Here is a 19371-nt window from a genome sequence, read left to right on the forward strand (position 1 = left end):
GTTTGTAGCGCAGTCCATTGTTAACTGAATGACACTGACCTGTTTGCCTGATAGGGTTAGGGTTAGGACTGCAGAAGGTCAGGCAGGGGTCCTGTGATGTCCTTCAGGTGGGCCAACACCAGTCTCTGAAATGTTGTCATGACCACAGAAGTCAAGGTGACGGGCCAGTAGTCATTTAATCCTGAAATGGAACACTTCTTTGTCTTTCTTTCTATTTTTTACAATTTCACATTTCCCGAGGATTTAAATAAATTATTTACATGTTCATGTCATTTTGTTAGGTTATTGCACAAAGGTCTGCTGTGACATGGCCAGCATGTTATTACTTACTGAAAATGTATTGCAGTAAATGTTACTTTGACAGTTTTTGTGCTCTGAGGACTCAACTCCTGGAAAACTCTAGTGTTTGCCTTGCATATTACAGCCATAACTGGAGATGCGGTTGCCAAATAATGTTGAGTGTCATTCTGTCTGCTTGCCTCTACTGACTGACTGGCTGGCCAGCTGGCTGGTGTGATGACTTCCTTCTTCTGCAGAGTTGCTTCCGTTTTTTCTTTTCAACACTAAGGTCAAAGGTTAGGGAGGTTCATTATGGGTCAGTCATTGAGCAGAAAAAAGCAAAGCTGTAGTTTGATGCTTTAGTGATGTATATTTATTTGAAGAACAACAGTTGGTTAGGTCTTCATCACTCCACCTCATCCTCCTCAAGGGAGAATGGCAGGGAATAATAAGCAGCAGTATATTCATCCATGTTGCTGAGTTCATAGACCACACAGCAGCTCAGAGCACTGCGGGAGATCTCCATGTCACACACATCAGACCACTGACCAGTGTGAATATCAAAGCATTCAACGTTAGGAATGGTGCTTGAGCCGTTGAAACCCCCGACCACAAAGAGGTGATCATCAATCACTGCGATGCCAAAGTTGCTGCGGGAGTTCAGCATTGGTGACACCTCCTGCCAGGTGTCAGCATCGGGATCGTAGGCCTCAGCGGTGTGCAGACGGCTGGTTCCATTAAAACCACCAACCTACACAAGGAGGTCAAATGTTCGGTTTAGAATAATGAAATGAAATGGTAAATAATCACTGTTTTAATTCAACATGCCCAGAGGTGACCATTTCAAATTTCTTCTACCCTTTGAAACGCAGCAAATCTTCATATATGGGCAACTCGTACAACTAAAACTGATTTAACAGTGAAGTGACAATCTAAATGTTTTATAAACAAACCTCCATTATTTCTAACAATTTCTAATAAAAGACTTATTAGCTCTATATGAAATCTGTGCCAGCAACATCCTCTCCAGGCCTCTGTGTGTCTTAGTGTTTCTGTTATAAGACGTGCTTACTGCAAAGACGCGGCCTGCATAGGTCGTGACCCCGACTCCACTGCGCCTGGAGTCCATGGAGGCAATCAGTGTCCACTGGTTGGTCTTTGGGTTGTAACATTCAGCTGTTGACAGACAATCGTTCCCATTGAAGCCACCACAAATGTAGATCTGGAGGGATTTAAGAGGTAAAAGTAGATTTCCAAAATACTTTTCTTGACTTATTTTTGCTCTTAAAGTAGCCGTAATATCTGTGCTCTCAGATTGATCTTTGTCCTTTAGCTTTACTCACCTTTCCATGAAGAGTTGTGCAACTGGCATCACTCCTCTGCTCATTCATGGACGCAATTAAGGTCCACTGGTTGGTTCTTGGTTCATAGCGCTCTGCAGTTTTGAGTCGAATGTGTCCATCAAAACCTCCCATGGCATATATATATCCATCCATCACAGTGACACTGACATAGCAGCGCCTGAAATGCATCGGTGCTACCTCATGCCAGGTGTGTGTCTCCATATCAAATCTGTGCACAGTGTTGAACTGAAACACTCCATCAAAGCCGCCAACACAGTAAACTGATGTGTTGATAAAGGCTGTGCCATGGTAGGCCATTGGAGACTCCTCCTCATCGATTATTCTGACCCAACACTTTGCATAGACGTCGTATGTCTCCATGGCATTGGTGGGATTGCCACCACTCCAGCCTCCAATGGCCAAAAGTAGTGCCGAGGGCAGGCGTGGATTGGGCAAAGAATGAAAGGAGATGGGGCTGGAGAAACTCTTGGCTCTAACGTCAAGCATGACATCGATGGTCTTGAGGAGAATTCGTCGGCACTCTTCACTCGCCTTGACCACTTCATTGTCATTCACATTCTCCATGATGTATTCTGGACTTATCAAAGATAGCCTGACCTGCACAGAGATATAAAGACAGAAACACAGCATGACTAACTTTACACAGATACTCTACAATAGTTTTACTATCATCATTTTTTTTAGCGATTGCTCAGAAACTCCCAGATTGTGAGGTTTGTCAAACTAGTAGTCAGATGATGGAAAGGATTGTACAGAACTCTTGCTGATCAGCATCTTTCTTCCCCCTGGTAAACTTTTATTATTTTGTCTTGACAGCTTTACATCTGAACTTGTTGGCTTTGTGAGACTTGATACTGAATTGTTAAGGAAGTTTTGTATTTATGATGTAAGACATGCTCAGGTGACTGTAGCAGCGGCTCAGCAGTTGTTCTCCCCTCATTTACCTTGGACAAAAGCAGAGACGAGTATTCTCTGCGTTTCTCAGGTGCGCTGCTGATCCAGTGGAGGACGGCCTCAAACACTGACTTCTCTTTCTTCACATTGAGCTGGTCATTTTCAATGATCTTAGCAAGTTCCTGCGCAGACAGGAGCAGGAATTCCCCTGAGGTGGCAGCAACCTCCTCGAAGTGCTTGAGAATGAAGAGGAAGGCCTTGTGTTTCAGTTCGGGGTGGTAATAGAGGTCTGTGAACCACCAGATGCTGATGCAATTCTGTACGTCGAGCTGCTCCTCCAGAATCTGACTGCAGGCTTTTAGGATCCCGGCTATAGCAAACCGATCGGCCGCTACAAAAACCTCTTGTATGTTCTCTTGTGTCACAGGAACAGAGCCGGTGTAGGCGAACTCAATGATGAGCCTCATCATGTCAAGTGACACATTGGGAATGTCGAAGACCCGACTGTCTGGGGTGGACCAGTGGGTGAAGAGAGCTCTGGGCCAGAGAGGACACAAAACAAGAGGGTGAAAATAAAGTGCTCCACATGTCCCCGTCATATTCACACTTCACAAATAACAAACATAAAGATCCTGTTGCCTCAGAGTAGTTTCACAAATCTTACCAAAGCCAAGCACAAAACAAGTGCAAGTTGATCAAAGCTTCAGTCTCTGAAAAACCCGGCTGAATTAAAATCTACGTCAGCACCCAGAAATGTTACAAGATGTTAATAATATATGGATGAATCAGGTTTTTTTTCTTTGTCATTTGAACTACAAATCATCTTCGCTCTGTTAAAAATAACCAACTCACCTGAAGTATGGGCTGCAGTTACACAGGATGAGCTTGTGCACATGAAATTCAACTCCATCCACTCTGATCACAACATCACAAAGCTGTTGCTCGAGTCGGAGCTCGTTGTACACCGGGCTGTTCTCACTCATCTTCACTTTTCAGTGTGCCTCCTTCTTACGTTTAAGTGCAGGTTTGTCTCCAGATTTTGAACTTGTGTCTGTGTTCGTGTGAGAGAACCATGTGACATCAGAGTGGACGATTGTGATGTCACAGAATCTTTCATCACAAACAACATTCTGAAGATCCAAAACTTCCCTGTCTTTTTCCTCTTTGCTCAACGGGGATGCCTGTGGCGATGGAGAATTAAACCTGAGCTCTATTGGGGAAATTAGCTATGATTTTGAAACTGGTGGGTCAGTGATGAACAAAAATAAAAAAAAAAATACAGTAAATAACAGTGCTACAATACATGAAGTCTGACACCTTGGGTGTCGCTCTCTACTCCTGAAGGGGCTGCTTCAATACCCTCCACCTACCTACCTACCTACCTATCTATCTGGAATCTGTCTTGATTTAGGCATTTCAGCCACTCTTCCTGCAAATCACCCCAAACATTTAGGATGCGTCACTCAAACCTCACTCATGATGCCTGTCATTTGTCAGGTGCTTTTATTCAAAGCAACTGGCACATGATGGAGATCAAATCAAATCAGATTTATTTGTATAGCGCCAAATCATAACAAAGTTACATCAAGGCACTTTACATATAGATCAGGTCTAGATCAAACTCTTCAGAAAATGATTTAAAGAGACCCAACAGATCCCCCCATGAGCAAGCACTTGGTGACAGTGGCAAGGAAAAACGAGTGCAGGAGGTGATGGTTTGGCTATCAATTGGTACATCTAAGTGTAAGACATCATAAGAAAAGTAAAACAATACTAATTATAATTGTTCAAATGGTTCCAGTTTATTGGTGTCCACTGAATCACTTTCAATACAGAAAACCAATATGCTCACTGGTGCAGTTCGTGGTGGCACAGAATGATTCTGCAGGTACAACCACACCACACAGTCCACAGATAGGAAAAGATCTAACTAATTTCCACAGTCAAGTAGACCTGGGTCAAAATGCTGCTGTAACCCCCTTCAAATGCAATTATTGAATGGGACGCTTCATGTAATTATTTTCAAATTTCCAGTGATTTATATATGAAATCAAATAATCCACACACTGGCCACTAATGCGAGTGCTGACATGATTTGTAGCAGCACGTTTGGCCCAAGCCCGTTGCATCCGCAGCTAAGTTAGAACCATTGCCATCTTCTCTAATGTTACAAAACACCATTTTGTTAAAGCTTCTGAAAGCTTTTACAAAATGAGTAGACAACTCGGACTTGGTAAACAGCTCATACTTTTCTAAACCATCTCCAGTAAGCTCTAATGTGCTACAGAAATGACACTGCCTTGCCTTTAATAGAGAATGGATGGTTTATGGTTTAAAATCCTCATAAACAACTGTAACAAATATTACATCATCGGGATAAGTCACTTCCCTGGCCTCAATTCCTAAATTTAGGTATTTGTAATGTGAATTACAAATTATACAAATTTGATGCTGGTACTTTTTAGCCAAGTCTTTCATTTGTAAACAAGTAGGGCCCAGCAATACAGATTAATTATGTCACTGTATTAATTTATGGAGATTTATTTTTGTCAACAGTTTTCTTAAATTATTGCAAATGGCGCTGATGACAGTTAAACTTTTTTTTCCCCCCCCAATACCAAAACAAATGTTGTGACCTTGATTTACCCGCCCCCCTCCATATTTCCCAATCCTACACTAAAACCAAATGAGTTTTAACGCTTTTTTACTATTTAGGGATACTTTTTTTTTTTTTTTTATTTTAGCATTTTTCAGAAATGTTTTCATACAAATAAAGAACAGTCCGCTTTTTAGAAATTGTTCTGTAAAACTCAAGCCTTACCTAATACACAATTAAGAACACAATTAACCTCATCACATATCAAATATCCTTCCAATTGTATGAGAACAAACAAAACTATTTGGATTTGCAGTTTTAGTCTGTATTTGAAAAATATTTGTAAATGGGGACACAAAAGTTGAAATTGTATTTTCTTTCAACTGTCAGGATGAAAATGTCCCAGAAATCCTGTCCAGTCACAGACAGTGTGGGTGTGCTATGTAACAGCTGTGTACCATGAGCATTCACAAACAACCAAAATACACTGAACCAGATCTCGCATTTTCTCTAATTGTACACACTCATCAAAACCACCTATCGGATGTGAGAATAAAAAGCCACCAACTGAAAGCCAAGAAATAAAACTAATGAATAACACATTCTGTTCACAGTGAAGTCACAACCTCTGAGAACTGTGAGAGCAAACGGCCCACCTTTGCTCACCGAGTCCAAAATATACCACTCAAAAAAAGACACTGACAACCAACATCTGCCTGTTGAAACTTTGCTTATTCACCTCACCTTTCCTCCTAAAAACCAGTGAAATTTCCAGCATTAAAAAAAAAAAAAAATTAAAAATAAAAACAAACAAGGTACAAACTTGTTCCAAGCTGGTGGAGTGGAATCCTTGTTAACTGAGCACAAACGGAAAAAATCCAGGCTGACAGAGTCTGTTCTCCTCTGCAGAGCGTTTCCAATTCACCAAACCTTTCTTCTAATGTCCTTTCTGCCCTCTTGTCCTGCAGGTTTGGAGTCAGCAGGTGAGCTGGTTACTCTACTGAGAGAGGTTTGACCACATGTCCTCTGGCTAGAGACACAGCTGAGAGTATTTTTGTGAATCAAACATAGGGTTGGGTTTTGTTGGGGGGTCGGGGGGAACTGGGTTAGTTCAGCTGGGCAGGGCAACTCAGTCGGTGGAGAAGAGGTCTCCGGCTGATGGGAGCGGAGCCAGACCACCTGTCACATTGGGCAAGAGGGATAGGTCTGGGAGACTCTGGATGTGGGACTTGAGCTCTTTCCTCACCTGAGTCACCCTCGCCAGTTTCTGCTTATATTCCTGCAAAGGAAAATCAAGTGTAGGGCAGCTCAGACACATATGATCTGAAAATTATTGAATGACAACTACACACAACCAAACTTGACCAAAATGTTTGTAACCACAGCAAAATAATCTGTATTTCTAATGGAAAACTGAAGCCATAAATTACCATCAGGAAGTCATAAGGACAGTTTTTTGGTCCTATTATTAGAGTTCATTTTTAGAATAAACTATAAACTGGGATATTATGTATACCAGAAGTTTGTGCTAACTAATCATTCAACCTTTCCATTAAAGCTCATTAAAGATTCATAAAAAAAATAATAAAAGAAAACATTAAATTATCATTTATCATTTCAATGTATGTGATGTTGAAGTTTACAGTCCTCTTTATATGAAAAATGCTTTGAAAATGTTTTCTTTGTAGTGAATGATGCTTCAGCAGTCTAAGTTAGACAAATTATGTCTTTGAAGGTTACAGTATTTTATACAAAGTCAAAGTTTTTGTTTCTGTCCAATTACTATAGATAATCAACACTGTCAAGGGAAACAAAAAGTAAATTTGTACAAAATAACAGGTTTCTTTAGTGAGAGGGGCACGTTAACACAAGCATATTCAGACAGTGCTCTTTGCCTCAACTCTCTGTTACTGTTGGCTGGTTGGCTGTTGTGTTATTGTGTGCAGAGCCTTGCCTCTAGTTTTTTCTCTCTCTCCATGAGGGCCTCCTTCTGGCTGGTGATGTAGTCAGTCAGCATGCGGGCCAGCTGCCTCCGGTCCTCCAGCTCTGCAGCTAGCCGGCCGTTGTACTCTGCCAGCAGCAAACAGGCTTCATCCACTGTTTTTGATAGTTTGTCAGCTGCTTCTTTATCTGGAGGAAAAAGTTAATATCACAGATTAGGATATTTTGTGAATCTGTTCAATGTACAATTAATCCATGTTTATAAAAACTATATAAAACATTAAACAAACAACAGGCTGTCAGAATTGTAACGTCAGAGTTATAGCTGATAACTTGTGACCTTCATATTTTACCACCGACATCTAAATCAATTCATCTTTAAATACAAGGGGAAATCTCACAAGAACGGGATGGACAGCCTCAGTACATAATGCCTCTTTGCCTGGTTGCCAGGCAGGAAGAAATATAATGGAAGAAACCTAATTTCTGATCATGCATTACCGGTAATCTTTTCAAGCAGGGAAACATCCTGGACTTCTTGTGGCAATGAGGCAATTTTCTGACGAACAGCTGCGTCGCCTGATGCAGCATTCTCCAAATCCTGTAGGGCCTTCACCAGCTCCTCTGTCTGCAAGTGGCAGAGTAAGTCAACAGAGGGAGAAAGTTAAGAGGGAAACATTTATGAGGGAGGTGACCATGTTACAAGGAAAGCAAAGTGACAATGTGAATAAGTAGGAGAGAATGGTGATGAGTAGGCAAAATGTCCTAATTACAAGCTGAGTTGCAGAGGCATCCATGTTGCGAGGGGAGTTGTGGCTTCTGTAGTCATCATCCTCATCTTCTTCATCTTCCTGAATTTTCTGGTAGCTACGTTTCACCGCCTTCTTCTCCTCTGTAATGTCCACAGAACAGAAAAAAAAGCACTTGAGAGATAACATATAATAAAATTAAGTCTTAATTAAGTCTTTGCATCATTAAGCTGATTCCTTTTTATTATGTTTTTTTAAATGTTGTATATACATTGCGCTGAAGTTAATTCTGTGATTATTTTGAATAAATAAATACAAAAATTTTCCAACATGTCAGAAACATTAAGAGTCGGCAGGTCTGACGAAAGGTGAAACAAAATATCCACCTGAATGTAAACAAACACTAAAATTTGTCAAAATTTATGGGAATAACCCCTTTTCGTCCTGCACATCATTTCAGATAAATATTCAATATTCATTTACTATTAAAAGCTTGTGTTTTATTTATTTTTTATTAAGTTAATCACAAAATTATTATTATTATTTTTTATATCCCATTATTAAATCTCCCCTACATGATACGACAACTGCTTTCAATAAGGAAAAATGCTGGAGTGAATACTACTGATTCTACACCTAGCTCACCTACAGCGAAGATATCATAAATATTGTATATATTCATGGTGCAAAGATAAGATTACATGATATCTGTCCAACCTGGAGGCCTGGGGCTGTTAGTGTCCTCTATGGCCAGTTTGAGCTGCTGGATGAAGTCACTTCTGTAGAGGTTCCTCTCCTTCCAGATGTTCAGCAATCTCTCCATGTGCTTTTTACAGCCCTCATCCGCTTCACTGTGGAAAGACAGGAGAACAGCAAAGTTCAAGAAACAAGAAAGGATTCAAAGAAATGCGCATTTTATTGCTCAAAGTATAAAAATTGTGTCATACAGCAAATTCCCCAGAACAGTAAGAGCATCATAAATACTGTAATTTTATTTTACTTTTATGGAATAATCTAATCACATTTTTACTCCTGAAGAGAAATATTATGCATTATTATATTTCTTTCTCAATGTCAAGTGTCGATAACAGCTTTCAACAAGTACACGTCTACTTGGCTACTTCTCAAAAAGCTTTGAAGCATTATGCTGTCAGTCAGTCAGGAGTATCAGAGTCTTCACACACCAGCCTGTTCACAAACTCCCACAGACACATGACACAGACTGTTACCTATCGATGTCTGAAGCATGCAGTCGTCATATTATTATCTACCTGGCAACATGGGAGCAGGCATCAACAAGGACGGTCTCAAAGTCTTTGGTGAACTCTGGTCCTTTCTTCTTGCTGTTCTGGATGACATCGTTGGCCAGGTACAGGAACGTTAGCTTCCTGTTGCTTTTGGCTGGACAACACAGATTTAAGATTTAGAGGAAAATTCATTCTTATATGGGATATTCAGAGTGTAACCGTCAAAATAATGCAGTTAAATTTGCAATCAAATTTGATTTAGTCAGTAACTCTCTCTCTGCCCATTTATCTTTAACATACCTCTATGATCACAGTCACAAATAATACATAGCATATCACAACAATAATATGTTCGTCATTGTAGTCAGATGTGGGGCAGCAGGTTCTGGGAAGGAAACCACGCATCTTTACTTAAACAACATCAAGGTTTCTTCGTGCTCTAGTTCAGATTTGTATTCTGACACTGGATTTTATTCTGCATGACTGCTTGATGTGCAAGTTAAAGTGAATTGCTTACGGCCATACCACCCTGAAAACACCAGACCGAGTTAAAGTGAATCTAAAAACAAGCCTGACTAACACAACAAAACTGGCATTTGCGGCTAAAGCCTCATACGACTCTTGATAAACTGTGATGTGCACATACGGTTAGTTAGCTGCAAGATGAAGAAAATACACCATCTTTAGACCATCTACTGTTGTGTTTTTGGTGCCTCGTCTTTAAAAAGTTTTGATAATAATGAATACCTTTTTAATGTGCTTTTTTCAGGTAGTGTGTAGCATCATTACTATTAAGGCTGCAATAAATGCACATTTTCATTACGAGTAAAATCTGATTTGTTTTGTTAGATATCACTAAGTTGTGGGACAAAAAAAAAAAAAACAACAACTTTGGGGGATTTCATCCCTTTCTCAATTTTATATTATTGTAAAATGCAATATTTGGAGACTTTCTTTGGAAAAGTAGTCAAACCAAATTAGACATTAGCTTGCAATAACTCCTATAAAAAGGTCTTCCATAGGATCAGATCATGCTTATCTGATTAACGGCAATGTTGCAGACTGGTGCTTGCCTGATCCTGTTCCTTTAGTCTGCTAACCATCACAGCAAAGCGACAGTATGTTAAATTGCTGCTTATGAGAAACTTGGAAGCAATAATAAGTAGTTCATATTCAAGTGCATAACTTGTCTATTGTATTTTCTGACTGATTGGCTGTACTGTCACAGAGGCACAGGGTTTCCTGTATCAAATGTATTTTTGCATCAAGAACAGAGGAAATACGTCTTGGACTATGGAGTCTTCTCTGTCTCTGACTCAAATGAACCAAATTATTTGGAGTTTTAACAGGAACTTGTTATTTATTTGTAACATTTGGATCTTCTGCCACTAAAAACCACACACTGATTCTTTTAAGTTGTGATCATATCAGTTAAGGCAGTATAGTTTTTAAACACATTTCCAATATTTCAATATACATTATTTACAGCATCTGTCATTGATTGAGGTTCATTACAGGACACCACCATTCACTTATTCAAGCAGAGCAGAACAGCCTACGTCCACATCATGACTTCACCACAGGAACACGGCTCTGATCTGGTAAGTTTTAGCTGCCAAATGTGAACACTTGACCACAATACCAATGTGACTGAGCAAGCTTGCACAAGTCATAATAAGGCAGACATAGAGAAGATTATGTGCTGAGGAAGAGGTTCAGCTATTGAAGATCAGATAAACTTCAGATTTCAGTATGCTACTTAAAATGTGCCAAAGAGGAGCCGACCAGCAGCAGCTCTGTCCACCATGTGAAGCAGTTCACCTCCGCAGAATAATCTGAGAGCCTGAACATGAAGCTCCGTAGAAATTAAAGCCAGACTGTCCTAAAAACACCTGTTTTCATTGCTTCTCACTTTTTTTTTTTCAGAGAACCTATCATAACCTTTATCACAGCTGAAGAACTGTTTTTCAATCTCCTTCCACAACACTAAGATCAGCCTTTTTTTTGTTGTTTAAACTTAAAGACACTAATATTTACAGAGAGTTTTTTTGTTTTGTTTTTTTTTTTACATATATGTATATTTGAATGCAATGTTTGCATATGAAGGCTGAATAGAAATAAAAGGTGTACTTAGCAGTATTATAGGTAGTATAAGTATTACATAGTTTAGCAGGAGAAGCTTTTACAGACATGAAAAATGTAGTTTTCAGACGTTTGCAGGCAGGGACATCCGAGTTTTTCCTGTGACTTTTATGACATCGATATGAGAGTGATATCGTATCGACCGAAGTAAATATAGAAATATATCATTGCCATATCTTGTTTTGCACAATGTATTCAACCCCAAAGTGTCCTGCTCCCTGGCTGCTCTCACCTTTCTTCAGCTCTCTGTGCCACACTCGGACGATGAGGGCTGAGTGTTTGCGGTGGTGGATGATCCACAGAGACAGAGTCTGGACGCTCTGCTGGGAGCTGCTCAGCTCCGACAGCTTCTTCTCCAGGGCCGACTCCGAGAAGGACGACATGCCGGTGTGTGCCTTTGTTTCTCCCGGTGACTTGCTCTAAAGCGACCGAGCTCCGAGCTGCTTTGGAAAAACTCGCTCTGTCATCAAAACTGTTGAAGTTGCGCCGCCAAATTTGCAGAGATGCAGCGTCGAGGCGGCTCCTGCTGCCAGCTGGGGTTGTTGCTCCGCCGGGTTTAGGTGTGGACCAAATACACTAAAGAAAAAACAAACAAAAAAAAAAAAAAAAAAAAAAAAAAAAACCGCAGACTGTGCGGTGCTTTACCTGCAGCAGCTTCTCCACAGCCTGGCGTGTTTGTTTACAGCCACGGCTAATGCTAGCCCGCCGAGCTTAGCAGCCGCCTGCAGCCCAGAGCAGCCCGCAGCAAAGCCTGCGCCCCGAGCTGAGCTCCGATACCCCGGGTTGGTGTAAAATACCCGCCCCGTGTGCCTCCGGAGCGCCCACCGGTTAGAAAAAAAGGCTCTAAAGCGGCAGTGAAACTCACAGTATGCCTTTGCTCGTCTAACTAACCAGAAAGATATCTTCGAAAAAATGGCAGCTTTGCACTTTCACCTCGACATGTGCGTCGCACAGCAGTGACGTAAATAGAGCCAGACACCACCCTCTTTATCCAGAGATGGAAAAAGGTGAACACTTTTAATGTCAGGCTATAAAACAAACTTCAGAAGTTTCAGCAGGAAATACAAGAGAAACATTTGCTGCTCATTCAGTTTTGGGTCGTTCATATTTTACACCAAACTACTGTCTCCTTCTTTTTCTCCTCTTTAAATAGCAGGTAAAAGTCCTCAGCATCAGCAGCAAGAACTATCGCAATGAAAACTGCATTTTATATACATATAAAGTTCTTTTGCAGTAAACAAAGGTAATAAGTTACTCTTATTTACTTTTTTGATCCAAAACTTCAACCACATGTTTTCGGAACTTGCACCTTCATGCTTTCAATTTTGTGCTTGATAAATAATTTTATTTATAAGAGAGGAAAGTGAAGTTTTTGAAATCACTTAACTGAATAAGTGATCTAGTGCTAGTGAGGCGTTTGCCACTTCTATTTTTCAACACTCTCCTTTATACACAATTTACTCAAATTGAAACATCACCATATCTCATGAAAGTGCCATACACATTAAGCATGGAAGAGCAAGTGAAATAACAGTCACTGGTGCGGTTTTTGCTTCAATGGCTCTTGTGTTCTTCAGTATGTTGAGTATGTGTATGCAAGTCAATGCTCCACTCCCATTAGTCTCTAACAGTGTCTGAGGTGAATATGATGAAGTCTCATCTTATTATCTATACTGCTTATTCGTCAGGGTTGCAGGGGGTGCTGGAGCCAACCCCAGTTGACCCTACCTTGGGGTAGGCACTGGAAGAACATGGAAACTCCACACAGAAAGGGCCCTGGCCTGGGAATCAAACCTGGAACATTCTATGATTTTGCTGCGCAGCAACACTGCTAACCACCATCCCACTGTGCTGCCCATTTGCTGTATGTTGAAGTGGAAAAGATAATCAAAGCTTTTACCTTTTCTGGTGAAATAGAAAAAGCATGAACAATGCAAATGTTTTTCTCTCTAATCTCTGTGATCATACAAGCATGGAAATTGACACGTCTATTTGCCTAAATTATACCGCGGTTGCCAAAATGCACAATAATCCTATCAAAACAAAGGGCTTGGGCTCAGGACACATGTGACTCTCAGGCAAATTGTATATTAGTACAACAGGTGTGTTTAACAAAATGAGCCTCAAATATCAACCAAAATGCAAATTCAGGCACTCCAGCTCAAACTTTTTACGTTTCAGACATTTCCACCATGTAGGAGAAACTAATAACACAATTTAATGGCAGTTGTGTGTCATTTCAGTCTACCTATAAGTCATGACAGGTCTATGACAGGGAACTGCAGGTTTTGTCATTATTATTGTTATTGTAATTACATGTGGAATTTTTTTCCTATAAAAAATGGAAAGAAGACGTCTGCTGTGGCTGAGAGGATTGAAAATCTCTATGTAACATGCATTCTTCTTTTTGTGACCAATCAACATGAGAAATACTGACTATAACAGACTCAGAGAAAGTATGTGTCTGTGTGTGATGATTCTCCGAAATGTGCCCATCAACCGTCTTGTGTTGTGAGTGCGTAAACTAAATGGGATTGTATTAAGCAATAGATAAAGATGTTCTAATTCTTGAATTAGAAAAGATTTACAGGTCAAAATGCATATTTTAAAACACATCTTTACCTAATAACAGCTTCTTGACAAACCACAGTAGTTCGGTGCAGTGTGTTTGCTCTGGTTTACTGTTTTATGTCACTTGTCAAAGATTAATGGAAAAGTACCAGTCTCCTTTCCACAGCTCATTGCATCTATGCAATTCTATGCAATTTTAATGGGAGAGAGACTCTACAATCACACAAACAAATTACGCACGCAAATAATTGTCACTCAACCAACATGCCCAGGAAAAATGCAAAGTTTATCCTCTTTATCCCTCCCTCTCACTGTCCACACTTACATAAATAACCCCTGATTAGTTTTACAAACCACACTACACTTTCACAGCAGCTTATGTGTGCTGGATGTAAAATTTGGATATGTTCAGCATTGTGTTTCTTTGTTTTGGCTGGCTGATGGCGCAGTTAACTGATGGGAAACTGGATTACATCTCTCAGGGACAGGGGATGCAACTGCAGGGCAACTTCTCCATCGCTGGACTGTTTCCTCTCCATTACACAAATGTTCAAAGCGCCGATTTGCCTACTCTGGTTCCGTGTAATATGTATGTTTTACCATTTCACAAATGCTTTTCATTGGTTATCTCAAAATCATCCAAGTATTGACTTTTCTAATCAACTGAATGTAATGTGTCGCCTTTTCTAGAAGTACACCCAATAAACACGGCTTTCACCTGTTACAAGCCATGAGGTTCGCAGTGGAAGAAATCAACAATGGCAGCGGAACACAGCCCCTTTTACCAGGTGTAAAACTGGGCTACCAGATGTACGACATCTGTTCAGTGCCGGCGAGCATCCTGGCCACACTGGACATCATAGCGCAACAGAGCCCAAGCTCCTCTACACCTGAGACAGAGCTAGATACAGACAACTACAGCCAAAGAGCAGTGGCTGTGATCGGGCCAGACAGCAGTAGCAAAAGTTTCACTCCTGCCAGATTACTGGGAGCGTATCTCGTACCACAAGTAAGTTAATAACTGTAAAGTTTTACTTTACAGTTTACTGTCATTAACATATGATCTGAAAATGCGACATGATGATTTGTGGCATCCTATTTGTTACACTGTAGATCTCTTATGAAGCAACCACTGAACTGCTCAGCAACAAGCTCCTGTATCCCGCCTTTTTGCGCACAATTCCCAGTGACAAGAATCAGGTTGCAGCGATAATCCAACTTCTAAATCACTTCAACTGGACATGGATCGCTCTCTTGGGTAGTGACAACACCTATGGGCTGCAGGGCATGCAGGGTCTTTCCACCCTTGCAGCTCAGCATGGCATCTGCATCGCCTACCAAGGAGTCATCCCCTCAGCCACACCTGACACAGCCCAGACCATGAGGAGCATGGTGGACAGCCTACTGAGGACACAAGCTACCACCATCATAGTCTTCAGCAGTAGGTCAAAGCTCTCCAGGTTTTTCCCCTTTGTCATTGAGCGCAATGTGACAGGTAAGGTGTGGATTGGGTCAGAGGACTGGTCACAAACGTCTGTCATATCAGGGATACCTGGGATCCACACCATCGGCACTGTGCTCGGTGTGTCCATCAAACATGCAGCTATTTCTGGTTTTGAGGACTTTGAGAGAAAGGTATTTCTGGCTTCAGTGCAAGAAAGTGACGCACAGAAAGTCTGTAATGGCGCCACAAGCCCAAGTAATGACTGTCTGCAGTCTGCAAACCTGTACAGTCTTGCCAAGAACAATTTCTCCTTGGGAAAATATGACATCACCTCTTCCTTCAACGTGTACAAGGCGGTACACGCTGTGGCTCATGCTCTGCACAAAGCTCTTGATTGTGATTCTGGACAGTGTCAGGGGAGGAGGGTGTATCCATGGGAGGTGAGCACTTGTAAACTTTTGTAAAGTTTTTGAGAGAATCTCTCCGAAACACGGTTTTGTTAAGAAACATGTCTCTATCTCTTTGTCTCTCAGCTTCTCTCACAGCTTAAGCAGGTGCAATTTTCTCTGGACAATGACTCTGTATACTTTGATGCAAATGGTGACCCACTCACAGGATATGACATTGTCACCTGGATTTGGAGGGGGACTGACTGGTCTGTTAGAGTGGTGGGCTCCTTCAGCACAGATCCCATCGCCCTCACAGTTTATGATGATCAGATTGAGTGGCATGGTATGGAAAAGTCAATACAAGTAAGGCCAACGTTCAGAACCTTTCATTTGAATTTTCAAAGAGTTTGTGAAGATTGAACACTTCACCTTTAAACATGTACCTTTTCACACTCTTTCACTTTTCAGATGACTTTTGTAACGTGTTGCAACTATAGCAATAAGTCTGCAAAACTCTTCATCACATCACGAAATATCTTTTGAAGCCCTCTGTATCTACTTCTGCATGACTGGCTGTGTTCTGTTGCGTTAGTTCTAATATCTGGAGATTTTTTTAGCTTAATGACATAAATGTTAATAGTAATTAGTTATTATTTCTTTGACAAACGGTTGCTTTTGTGAAGGTGCCGCTGTCCATCTGTTCTCCACCCTGCCCGGCAGGGCACAAGAAGTTACTGATGGGGCAGCACTCCTGCTGCTTTGACTGCCAAGCTTGTCCTGGTTCCACTTTCCTCAATATCAGTGGTAAAATCAAGACACCGACGTTTAAAGCCAGGAAAATATGCAAAAAATATCACAAAATATCACACTTATGAATGATTATTCAAGGATGAAATGTTCTTCCTTAGTACAAAATAAGAGCACAAGATCAATTTTGACAGATTAAAGAGCCCACCTGTTTCCTGATTAAGAGATTGAAGGTTTGAATATGCCAACATTATTAACAGAACAATCCAAGTAGGTGCAGGTGAGTTGGCAAGTGTGAAAGCAAATTGATTTTAAAGATCAAAAAACTGTTTCATCTAGTGACCCTTAAAGTCTAATCATCCTGCAACATGTGATGTTTTTGCCTTTAAATATTATCGAAATCTCTATAAGGCATTTCCAGTCCAGCTACATTCATTCCTGTTGTGGGAGAGATTGACCAGCAGGGGGAGCACACTACACTATTTTATGAGCTAATATAAGAGACCAACTGGTTCAAGACGCCTTCAAATTCAGTTTAATTCAATTACTTCAATAATCCCAGAGAGCAATTAAGGTCAGCAGTCAACTAAGGCCGAGCAAATTCCCTTACTGAATCCATCCCTCCACACAGTGTTAATTGATGTCAGTGACAGGACACAGGCGCCCCCCTGTGTCTCCCACAGAGATAACAAGTGTGGATTAGGCAAAAATATCAAAGTGCCTGTCACGACACGCTCACAGTGTTGAATATGTAATTTAATGCTGCTAATAGAAATTCTCTCCAAGAATATAAAATCTGACAAAACCAGGCTTTCTTTTTAAATAGATGCTGCTTCTCTTCCTCAGAGCCCACAATGTGCCAGCCATGTTTGCCAGAGCAGTGGGCTCCTCCAAGCAGCGAGCGGTGTCTCAATAGAACAGTCCTGCTCCTCGCCTGGGATGCCCCCATCTCAATCACCCTGTTCTTCTTTCTCGGGGTTTGTCTTCTCATGACCTGTAGCTCTGCAGTAATCCTACTGTTCAACCTGAACACGCCTGTGGCCAAGTCTGCTGGAGGCCGCACCTGCCTCCTGATGCTGGCAGGCCTTTCTGCTGCTGCCATGAGTTCTTTGTGCCATTTTGGCCAGCCATCTCCCCTGGCCTGTATCCTCAAGCAGCCTCTATTCATCGTCAGCTTTACTGTGTGCCTGGCCTCCATCACTATGCGCTCTCTCCAGGTTGTCTGCATTTTTAAATTTGCATCCAAACTGCCGCCGGCCTATGACAAATGGGCCAAAAAATACGGACCAGAGTTTACCATTATCCTGGTGTCTGCCACCATGTTATTCATCTCTGTGCTCCGTGTGGTCCTCGACCCTCCCCAGCCGTCCCAGGATCTTGACTTCTACAAAGACAGGATTGTCTTGGAGTGCAGTAACACCTTCTCACCCGGCGCGTGGCTCGAGCTAACCTATGTCTCCATCCTCAGTGCCCTCTGCTTCTCTTTCAGCTACATGGGTAAAGATCTGCCGGCAAACTACAATGAGGCCAAGTGCATCACCTTCAGCCTCATGGTGTACATCATATCCTGGATGAGCTTCTTCACTTTATACCTCATCAGCAGAGACCAGTTCACTATGGCCGCACACGTGTTTGCCATCCTCTTCAGTGTGCTGGTCCTCTTCGGGGGCTACTTCCTGCCCAAAATTTATATTATTGTCCTAAAGCCACAAATGAACACAACTGCCCATTTCCAGAACTGCATTCAAATGTACACCATGAGCAAATAGTGAGAAAAGAAATGATCTCGTCTGATGAAAAGTAGAGTGGGTACAGCTCACCAACAGGGCTAATTTTAATCACTGAAAGTCAAACATTATAGCCTGTCCTAAAGAGAATAAATAGGTCTTGTCTTTTTGTGTGTATTCATTTGGTGAATCTATCTTACAAATGTTTGCCTAATAAGTTCTGAATTAGACTGATTAGATGGGATTTTGTTCTAAAGTGAAGTGATAAAGGTCAGGGGGCAGGCAGAGAAGTTACGTCTTTTTCATTTCACCCAATCAGCAGAACTGATCGAATTATCCTTCAGTGATTTACATCTCATCAGAAGAATAAACAACCAGAATTTATTCATAAAATATCGCAAAATATCAGATGACAAGTACAAGGTGAATGGATTTTCAGAGTATTGCAGAGGGAATCCTATCCCCGTGGATGCAGTAGGAACAGAAATGCATGAAATGTTTTAAACCATCTTTCTCCATCAGTAGCAAGTGTAAAAAGGGTAACAAGCTTCTGGTAGATTTTTAACCATTTTACAAAAGAGCCAATCACCTAAAAATAAAGGTGATCATGCTATAAAGCAGTTGAAAAAAAAAAAAACTTAATGCAGTTTGATTTTGATGTTTGACTATGGAGCTTGTAAAACTTTTATAATTCACAAATCTTGTCAAAATAAGTTACCAAATCATACTTTTATGGATTCAACAGGTGGCAGCCCCAGAAATAAAGCTGCGGAGCAACAGCACGACGTAAAATCTCTTTTCATATCAAATTAGTACAGATTCAGCCTGTCTTCTGTCTCTTTGCAACCACACACACACACGCATGTGGTCACAGTGCTGCTGTTGGCTGTTGTTTGAGAGGAGAGATGAAAAGGCCTTTTGTAGTTGAGAGGTCAGCGCTATTGACCAGTTGATGTGTGAGTAGAGTCCGAGCTTGGCTTTCCCACAGTCTCTCTGTCCACTCACAGCTTAATACCCTCGGTCCACAATCGAAGTGTGCCATGGGTGAACAAGCAGGAGTTTTATTGTCAGTACTCCAAGCTCCAGGAAAGGTGCTGCTAGGAGGGTTTTTTTTTGGGCGGGGGGGGTTTATTTCACAAGCCTTTTGATCGAGTGACTTTTGGAGAACTAATATTTATCATCACACAATGTGAAAAAAGTTGTGTTTCATCTGAAGCCAGCACCATCTTTCTCACGTTTGTTGAGATTAGAACATTTGGGAGGAAATTTGGTCAGACAGAT

The 19371-nt window shown here is 41.2% G+C and overlaps 3 protein-coding genes across 5 annotated transcripts; 1 reads left to right on the forward strand and 2 right to left on the reverse strand.

Annotated features, from left to right (window-relative positions):
* Positions 1 to 685: 685 nt before the first annotated feature.
* On the reverse strand, positions 686 to 3520 carry LOC115046869 (kelch-like protein 10). The gene is made up of 5 exons (XM_029507507.1): positions 3390 to 3520; positions 2588 to 3074; positions 1623 to 2240; positions 1352 to 1501; positions 686 to 1030 (listed from the first exon to the last, which is right to left on the reverse strand). The coding sequence occupies exons 1-5, from the start codon at positions 3518 to 3520 to the stop codon at positions 686 to 688; spliced, it is 1731 nt and encodes a 576-aa protein (XP_029363367.1).
* Positions 3521 to 5206: 1686 nt separating this feature from the next.
* rprd1b (regulation of nuclear pre-mRNA domain containing 1B) lies at positions 5207 to 11794 on the reverse strand. 3 transcript variants are annotated; one of them, XM_029506192.1, is made up of 7 exons: positions 11445 to 11794; positions 9095 to 9224; positions 8572 to 8674; positions 7848 to 7973; positions 7576 to 7696; positions 7088 to 7263; positions 5207 to 6412 (listed from the first exon to the last, which is right to left on the reverse strand). In XM_029506192.1, the coding sequence occupies exons 1-7, from the start codon at positions 11593 to 11595 to the stop codon at positions 6263 to 6265; spliced, it is 957 nt and encodes a 318-aa protein (XP_029362052.1). In that variant the 5' UTR covers positions 11596 to 11794; the 3' UTR covers positions 5207 to 6262. The 3 variants fall into 3 exon arrangements, with proteins under 3 accessions (XP_029362052.1, XP_029362050.1, XP_029362051.1); XM_029506190.1 differs by having other exon boundaries at positions 7576 to 7702; positions 7848 to 7966; positions 8541 to 8674; XM_029506191.1 differs by having other exon boundaries at positions 7576 to 7702; positions 7848 to 7971; positions 8534 to 8674.
* A 2369-nt stretch (positions 11795 to 14163) lies between these two features.
* tas1r1 (taste receptor, type 1, member 1) lies at positions 14164 to 18656 on the forward strand. The gene is made up of 6 exons (XM_029506627.1): positions 14164 to 14372; positions 14474 to 14792; positions 14897 to 15667; positions 15761 to 15979; positions 16300 to 16420; positions 17210 to 18656. Exons 1-6 carry the CDS (start codon positions 14188 to 14190, stop codon positions 18130 to 18132), a joined length of 2538 nt encoding a protein of 845 aa, XP_029362487.1. The 5' UTR covers positions 14164 to 14187; the 3' UTR covers positions 18133 to 18656.
* The last annotated feature ends 715 nt before the right edge of the window (positions 18657 to 19371 follow it).

This window comes from Echeneis naucrates, chromosome 7 (genome assembly GCF_900963305.1).
Source record: "Echeneis naucrates chromosome 7, fEcheNa1.1, whole genome shotgun sequence".
NCBI classification, from domain to species: domain Eukaryota; kingdom Metazoa; phylum Chordata; class Actinopteri; order Carangiformes; family Echeneidae; genus Echeneis; species Echeneis naucrates.